We start from the raw sequence: 9,231 nt of genomic DNA, 5'->3' as shown, positions 1-9,231 counted from the left end.
AAATATTTTGGGTGAATTTCGTTAATTTTTGTTGCTTCGTGTTAACGTGAGAATGTTTTATACAGACAGACAGACAGACAGACAGACAGACAGACAGACGGACGGACAGACGGACATAGCTAAATCGACTCAGAATTTCATAAGGTCCAAGAATATATATACTTTGTTGGGTCTCAGATGAATATTTCTTGGTGTTACACACGGAATGACAAAGTTATATATACCCTCTATCACCACTGATGGTGGTGGAGGGTATAAAAATGCTCTCCTGTAAAATTTAGTTTTTGTCGGTTACGTCTTTTGTGCGAAAAGGGCTCGATATATAAAAATGAATGTGTGTTTGTATGTATGTATGTTTGTTTGTTTGGACTTTATAGAGTGCTAAACGGCTGGACCGATTTTCCTAAAATTTTCACAGTGTCTACCTGTATGTCTGGAATGAACTATAGGCTACTTTTTATTTTAAAATTTCATGTGGGCACATACACATGCATAAAATCACATACATATCTCAGAAACTGCAACAGCTGGAGTTCTAAAATTTTGTATGTACAACTTTGACATCCACATGAACATATCGGGTTAAATGGGCGGACTAGCTATAGTGGGCGTGGCCCCTCCCATATAAAGAAACCTTAAATTAGTATATCTGAGAAACTAGCAATAAGGGGCGTGGCACCTCCCATATGAATTAAATACAAACAAGTTAGAGTGCTATATTCGGCTATGCCGAATCTTAAATACCCTCCACCAGCAAGCTACTTTTTATTAAAACTCATTTAACTATCTAATTTTTAGATAATTTGACATTTTTGTTTCCGTAGTGAGGGTACTAACATTTATGCATATTTGGAACTTATTTTGATTAGGTTCATAAAATTTTATATTAATAGGCCAGTTGCAAACAGCTATATATATAAAAATTAAAGTGTGTTTGTATGCTAAACGGCTGGACCGATTTTCCTGAAATTTTCACAGTTTCTTCCTGTATGCCTGGAAGGAACTATAGGCTACTTTTTATGCTGAAATTTCATGTGGGCGACGTGCCACGCCCATATTAAGAAAATATTAAATTAGTATATCTGAGATAATATAATAGTTAGAGTCTTCAAAATTTGTCGGAGCAACTTTAGTATCAATATAATTATTCAAAACAAAAAGTGGGCGGATTAGCATTAGGGGGCGTGGAACCTCCCATATAAATTAAATACAAAAATTCGTTTATCTTGGAAACTATTATAGTTAGAATATTAAAAATTTGCACGAGTAACTTTAACATCCATGTAAACATTTTGGGAAATAAATTGGCGGACTACCCATGAGGGGAGCAGCACCTCCCATATTAATAAAATACAAAAATTGTTTTATCTTCAAATTTTGCACTAAGAACTTAAATATTCATCTGAACATTTTGGAGAAAAAAGAGCGGACTTTCGTCATGGGGGCTTGGAGCCCCCATATAAATTAAATAGGAAAATTATTATATCTGAGAAACTATTAGAGCTAGAATCTTCAAATTTTAATTGAAGAACTTTGACATTCATGTGAACATTCAGAGAATGACGGGCGGACTTTCAATGGGGGGCTTGGCACGTCACATATGAATTAAATACAAAATTTCGCTTATCTGGGAAACTAATAGAACAAGATTCTTCAAATATTGCAAGAAGAATTTTATTATACATATGAACATTTTGGAGAAAAATAGGGCGGACTTTCATCTGGGGGCTGTGAGTTCCCACATGAATTAAATAGAAAAATTCGAAAATTCTGAGAAACTATTAGAGCTAGAATCTTCAAATTCTACATGAAGATCTTTGACGTTAATGTGAACATTTAGAGAATAACGGGCGGACTTTCAAAGGGGTCTTGGCACCCCCTATATGAATTAAATACAAAATTTCGTATATCTGGGAAAATATTAGATTTTTTTAAATTTGTCATCGATTACATTAAAATCTTAATTAACGTTCGGAAAAAATGCATCTCTGGAAAACATTACAGTTAGAATCTTCAAAATTATTAAGAAGATTTTTTATTTATATTGCTTTTAGGGTAGCAAAGCACACTGGGTATAGCTAGTTTTAATATAATGATTTATCTATACACAAACATACTCATTAGAGTGGGTCGAAAATAGGCTTTTCTCTCGGATCAACTTCTAATAGTGAAATTATGTTGTATTTTAACGTCAAATGGAAGACTGTAAAATATTAGTCAATTATTTTGAGGGTAAGAGCCCGCGCATCGCCGCCAAAGTTTGTAAATGCGTTTATATAAGAGAAAATGGCACTTTTTGGTGTTTTTTCACAAATTGAGGCTCCAAGTATTAATTATTGCACCATTTTATAGCAAAATCATAATGTCTACAAAATTGTCTTTCTAAAAAGATAGAAAAACTCAAAATTGGTTAAAAAAGTTTTGAGTTTTGAGCCCGAGAATTTTTGATTCTGAAATAACATAAAAGTAAATATAATTTTTTTTAGTTTTTAAAAATTTTACAAAAAAATATGTTTATCTTTATAAGATTCATAAATATGCTAATACGAATTTTTGTTCTAATTGGATAACGCTTACTCGGTTTAGTCTGTGGTCAAAAAGGGCCATTATTTTAACAACATCTCCAAACTCCATTTTCAAACTTTAAATGGATTTTAAAAAATTAAAGCTTTCTATACTGGATATTTTAAAGGATATATATATAAGAATTAAACACAAAAAGAATGAGCTCAATACCTCTCATAGTTTTAGCGTACCTGCGATGTGAAGTTGAAGGATTTCGGAAAAAGGCAATTTTTGCCAATAATTAAGTAAAAATTATATTATTACCAAGTGTTGCTTAATTTTGATGATGTAAATTTCGATTTTTTTTGCTATAAAATTAATACTTAAGGCCTCATTTTGTGAAAAAAAAAACTCAAAAAGTGTAATTTTCTCCCATATAAACGCATTTACAAACTTCGGCGGCGATGCGCGGGCTCTTACCCTCAAAATAATTGAATAATTTTTTACAGTCTTCCATTTGACGTTAAAATACAACATAATTTCACTATTAGAAGTTGATCCGAGAGAAAAGTCTATTTTCGATCCACCATAATACTCATGTCGAATTTAATTTGGATATAATCATTTAATAATGAATTAGGTGGTATTAAGTGATTTTCAGAAGTAAAATTCCGTATAACGATTTATATATACAAAATACACATTTATGTCGAATTTTATCCCGATGACTTTGATTTCAATGTGAGTTTAAGTAATGTTCGGAAATGATCCTTATATTTGAGTTGTGACCAATTATGGACCGATCAAGAACAAATTTCGTATAATGATTTATATGCAAAAAAGAAATTCGAGTCGAAAATCCTTTATTTGGGAAACTATTGGAGCTGGAATCTTTAAATTTTGCACGAAGCACTTTAACATCTATGTGAACATTTTGGAGAAAAATTGGCGGACTAGCAATATGGGCCGTGGTACCTCCCATATAAATTAAATAAAAAATTCGTTTATCTGGGAAACTATTAGATCTAGAATCCTCAAATTTTGCATTTTAACATTTGGGTAATAAATTTGCGGACTAGCAATATGGGAAGTAGCACTTTCCATATGAATTAAATACAAAAATTCGTTTATCTAGAAACTATTAGAGGTAGAATCCTAAAATTAACATAAAAATGAACATTTGAAAGTAAAATGTGCGGACATTCATTTGGGGTTCTTGGAACCTTTCACATGAATTAAATACAAAAATTTGTATATCTGAGAAACTATTAGAGCTAAAATCCTTAAATTTTGCGCTTACACCTCTGACATGTGAATATTTGAATCTAGAATCCTACAATTTTACAATTTTGGGAGGTACCATACCCCTATTGTGGACTATCAAAAGGGACATAGCCCTCCCATATGGATTAAAATAAAAATTCGTATAACTGGGAAACTAACAGAACTAGAAACTTCAGATGAAATTTTCCCAAAATATTTTTTATTGATCAGAAATGTTTGGTATTGAAAATGGGCAAAATCGTCAACGATTTCACATAGCCCCCATACAAATGTACCCCCCGGAATATTGTGTAAAGAGCTTCAAACATTCACAAATTCGTTGTTTATGAAGCAAATATCACAAAATTTCGCATAGGTCAGTTTTTTGACTTCTGAAATAAAATTCTGAATTATGGCGGACATAGGACCATATCCCCCCATATAAGGTCCCCTTTAGAAAATGACTAAAAAGCTGATTACTAGCTTAAAAATGAAATTCGACACACATAAGTTTCATGCCAACAATAGCCAATATCTCTCCACCAAAATTTATGTGGATCGGTCCATAATTGACCCTACCCCCCATATAAAGTCCCCTTCAGAAAATGACTTTAACGCTCATTATTGGCGTAAAAATACGAGTATAGCGAAGAAATTTGGCATAAGTTAGTATCTTAGGAGTCAAAACCTTTCCACCAATTTTTATGTGGATCGGTCCATAATTGACCCTACCCCCCATGTAAGGTTTCCTCCATAAAATTACTTTAACGCTCATTACCAGCTTAAAAATACGAGTATAGCAACGAAATTTCATAGAACATAACATAAGTAAGTATCTTAGGAGCCAAAACCTATCCACCAAATTTTATGTGGATCGGTCCATAATTGACCCTACCCCCCATATAAAGTCCCCTCCATAATATTACTTTAACGCTCATTACAGGCTTAAAAATACGAGTACAGCGATAAAATTTTACAGATGTAAGTTTTATACGAGCCAAAATCTCTCTACCAAATTTTATGTGGATCGGTCTATAATTGATCCTACCCCCATAAAAGGTCCCTTCAGAAAAATACTTTAAGGACCATTACTGACTTACCTTCACGAAGGGTAGTCATCTTGTCGCGATGTGAAGGCTTAAGTGCGATGAATCTCATGGGCCATGCTGACGGAGACAGCTTTGCTTGAGCTGGCTGCCTCCTAGGGGTCACCCTTGTCAGACGGGTCATGAGACGAGCACGAAACTAAGAACTACCCCTCCCACCTAACAGATGTCTGTTTCCCACATTGGGCGGTCTGTTAGTAACGATCTGTTGATTTGCTTCTCCTGTCACTGAGACAGGGCAATCAAGAGAAAGTCCGTTTTGAATCATTTGATTCACGCACTTAAGTGTGCAAGTCCTGAAATCCATCAAGCGTCTGTTCCAGATTGGACGGCTTGATGGTCTGTTTGCTCCCAGTGGGACGGCAGTTTATAGTCCTGGCAGTAGGCCAAAAATGCAACAAACCCCACCCCCCCCCCCCCCCCAAGAATGTCAGAGAAGAAAGAATGCCCCTCGTATCCGGTCCGGGGCTTGATAATATCCGGAGACCCTATTCCCACAGCGGCGACACCGGGCTGTGGTGAATCGAATGCGACTGGCGTCCGGACTAGTCAGGTGGTAGCACCAGGCTTGACTACTCCGCGAGCTTCTGGAGCAACAACAACAACAACAACCGCAAGTAGCCGGCCCAAGCTGGCTGCTTGTAAACCAAAACCGCCCACTAAGCCTTCGGGTGTGGGTAAAGGTCCCAGCGGTGAGGTACCTCTGCCTGTCGTGGCGAGTACCTCTGCAGCCGCAAAAGCAGCCCTTGCTGATTCAAAGTCAGCTCAATCCCTATCTTCGGGTGACAACAAGGTCTCCCAAGTGCCCTGTGCGAATGTGGAATCGTCGACCCCGATGTCGGATTCCTCTGCTGCACCTCCCCCTACATTGGAAAAGTCGTCGAACTCGTTGTCGGGCTCTTCCAATGTATCCCTAGAGTCTTCCCCCAGGCACAAAACACCTTCCAGAAGGGCTTTTGTTCATCGGCGGGCCGCCGAGCGCATCGTTGAGCGTCATGTCGCCAAACCCAACGATGCTTTAACGAGAGATGAGAAATCGTCCCTCGATTGGGCGAAAAGCCTCCTGGCTAGGCTAAAGGGCTCCGATCCTCCAGCTGAGGCAGAAGTGGTTAGACCTGCTGCCGAGGCGCCTAAACGGCAACGATCTGAGGAGGAGACCCTTACTTCTATGCCAAACGACCAGCCGACTAAACGTCAAAAACAGGCGCAAACCATTGTCATCAATAGACCTTTCAGTGAGGTGGCTAGAAACCCACTGGTAAGGGCTATTGTTGACCAAAGCAACAGCGACGGAGCCATCTCCCAGGAAAATGGGGGACTATCCGTCAGAAGATGCTAGGCGTGTACTGGAAGATCCTCAAGGAGAATCCAGGACCCGCCCCCCCAAAACGATGATGCTGGTTGGTACCAGGGTCACATTAAGCTGCTAGCTTGTTCAAATGAGCGCTCTGCGCTTCTGCTCAAGCTAGCTATTCAATCCCTTGGGGAAGTGTGGCCAGGTGCAAGGTTGGACGTGATCCCGGTTAGCGAAATTCCTCGCAGGCCGAGATCAATTGCCACCATCCCAACTGAGCCACATGACCCGGCGGAAATTTTGGCTTTCCTACAAAGCGGAATCCTCATCTACCTACCCATGATTGGAAGGTGGTGAAGGTTTCCGCCCCGATGGGAAATGTCAGAAAGGCGACTGTTGTCCTTAACAAGGAAACGTTGGCGCCATTGCGTGAATGCGGAGGTAAAGTTTACTATGGTTTTGATAGTATCTCCCTTCGCATTTATCGCAGTGACGCCAAACGCAGCGCCGCCGCCTCTGGTACTAAGCCGGAGGCTCCGTCCAAGGAGGATAATGGAAAGGCCGACGATCCCGCTGGTTCTGAGAACCAAGAAGACTCCCAGTCTACCACAGGTATAATGGGTGAGCTTCTTGGCAATCTGAAGTTAGCGGAGGATGGAGACAGTTCGCAGGATTCCGATCCTGAGGACGTCGACGTCACTGTCGTGTACGATCCTGATCTCGGAGATGGTGAAGGTAACCCAGATTAACCTTCACCACTCCAAAGCAGCATCAGCTGCTTTGCTCCTCCGGATGGCTGAGAGAGGGGAGGAGCTCATCTTGGTCCAAGAACCGTGGACCCACCACGGCAAAATCCTTGGACTATCTCTCAGAGGTTACAAACTTCTGTTTTCAAATCCTGCAGGTAATATTAAAAATATTAGAGCCTGTATTCTGGCCAAAAACCATTTAGATATCTTCATCTTATCTGATTACAGCGATGAGGATACGGTAGCGGCGGCACTTGAGACCGGAAACTCCACCATCTGGCTCCTTAGCTGCTATATGGCGCATGGACCATGGTGAACAACCGCCAAACGACCTGGTCAGAGATCTAATGCGCGAAGCAAATAGGCGTCACGTTCCTGTGATAATTGGCGCTGATGCAAATGCTCATCACAGTGTCTGGGGCAGTTCAGACACCAACAGTAGAGGTGAGTGTTTACTTGACTTTTTATTAGAATTTAATATGACAGTCGTTAATAGAGGTTCAGAACCTACTTTTGTTGTGACAAACAGAAAGGAAGTTCTGGATATTACAGCTATTAGTACAAACTACATAGAATTGATCAAAGATTGGAATGTCTCCAATGACTGCTCCTTCTCTGATCACCGCTACCTGGACTTTGACATAGTGGTCCAGGTCAAAGTTTCAAAACCCTTTCTAAATAGAAAGAAAACAAATTGGGAGAGGCACAAAGCTTCTCTGAGTACTATTCTTCCCTCTGCTCCGACGGTAGAGAGCATAAGGGATATTGATTTGGCTGCAAATTGGATTGCTAGTTCTCTGAGCGTTGCCACGAAGAGATCTTGTAGATTATCCAATGGCCTAAAAAAGGACAAACCACCGTGGTGGAGTCCCTGACATAGCGAGCATGAGAAGGACATGCCGCCGTTCTTTTAACGAGGCTAAGAGATCAGGTAACTGGTCCCTTTATAAGGCAAACGTTAATAAGTTTAAAAATCTGGTTCGGAATGCGAAGCGGAACTCGTGGAGGGTTTTCTGTAGCAATATTGAAAGCTCTTCCGAAACCAGTCGTCTCCGTAAAATTTTGTCAAAGTCCCCTTCTGTTCCTAGCTATATACAGAAAATGGATGGGAGCTGGACTTCAGGTAGTCAGGAGACTTTAGAGCTTCTCCTTAGTACTCACTTTCCTGGTTGTATTCCAATTAGTGATTTGACTAATTTCTCTCCAACTTCAATGCGGACTGTAACACACGTGCCTATTGAAGATGACATTATCCGTTGGGCAATTAAAAGCTTTGATCCTTACAAAGCGCCCGGCCCTGATGGTATTATTCCTGCAGATCTTCAACACAATATAGATCTTGTAGTTCCTTGGCTGCGGAACTTATACACAGCCTGTCTCTCTTGGTCATACATTCCTACTCAATGGACCAAGTGTAATGTGATTTTTATTCCCAAGGGGGAAAAACTTCACACACTAAGGCAAAAGATTACAGACCAATATGTCTGGCATCATTTATGCTGAAAACATTGGAAAGGATAATCGATATCCACATTAGGACCTCGATAGATAAATCCTTTCTCTCTGCCTCTCAACATGCATACACGAAGGGCAAATCTGTTGAGACGGCTCTTCATACTCTCGTTGGTCATATTGAAAAATCCATGAGGTATGGAAATTATTCACTGGTTGCCTTTCTTGATATAGAAGGCGCTTTTAATAACGTCAATCCTGCATCTATCTGCCAATCTCTATCTCGGGCTGGGTTTGGTAGGTCAGTTGTGGGATTTGTCGAGAGTCTTCTCTCAAATAGGATCATTGAATCCTCCTTAGGAGATACAGTAATCTCTAGTAAAGCTTTAAGAGGTACTCCACAAGGGGGAGTACTATCACCACTCTTATGGAACATGGACATAAATGATATTCTGGTAAAACTTGACTCTCTTGGCTATAAAACAGTCGCCTATGCTGATGACGTCGCGGTTGCGGTATCAGGCGATCACCTTGAAACCATATCCCAAAGGCTAGAACAAGCACTAAAGATCATTAGCTCGTGGAGTGTCGAATGTGGTCTTAGTGTAAATCCTAGTAAAACGGAACTTGTGCTATTCTCTAGCAAATACAAGATTCCTTTATTTCCTCTTCCTTGCCTTAACGGCGAAGTATTAAAACTCTCGGACAGCGCTAAATATCTTGGCGTTATCCTAGATAAGAGACTATCTTGGAGTACAAATGTACTCTCTAGGGCATCTAAAGCCATTACGGCACTATATGTTTGTAGGAAGGCTATAGGAACATGCTGGGGCATAAATCCAAAGAATGTTCACTGGCTCTT

At 39.8% G+C, this 9,231-nt stretch overlaps 1 protein-coding gene across 1 annotated transcript; it reads left to right on the top strand.

Annotated features, from left to right (window-relative positions):
- Nucleotides 1-5,301: 5,301 nt before the first annotated feature.
- LOC119614616 lies at nucleotides 5,302-6,213 on the top strand. The gene has a single exon (XM_037970735.1). The coding sequence runs from the start codon at nucleotides 5,302-5,304 to the stop codon at nucleotides 6,211-6,213; it is 912 nt and encodes a 303-aa protein (XP_037826663.1).
- Nucleotides 6,214-9,231: the final 3,018 nt, after the last annotated feature.

The sequence above is a fragment of the Lucilia sericata genome, unplaced genomic scaffold (genome assembly GCF_015586225.1).
Source record: "Lucilia sericata isolate MDLA Ls3-8-SP2 unplaced genomic scaffold, ASM1558622v1 Contig000043F_arrow, whole genome shotgun sequence".
Taxonomy (NCBI): Eukaryota; Metazoa; Arthropoda; class Insecta; order Diptera; family Calliphoridae; genus Lucilia; species Lucilia sericata.
This window is presented reverse-complemented; position numbering and strand designations above follow the sequence as displayed.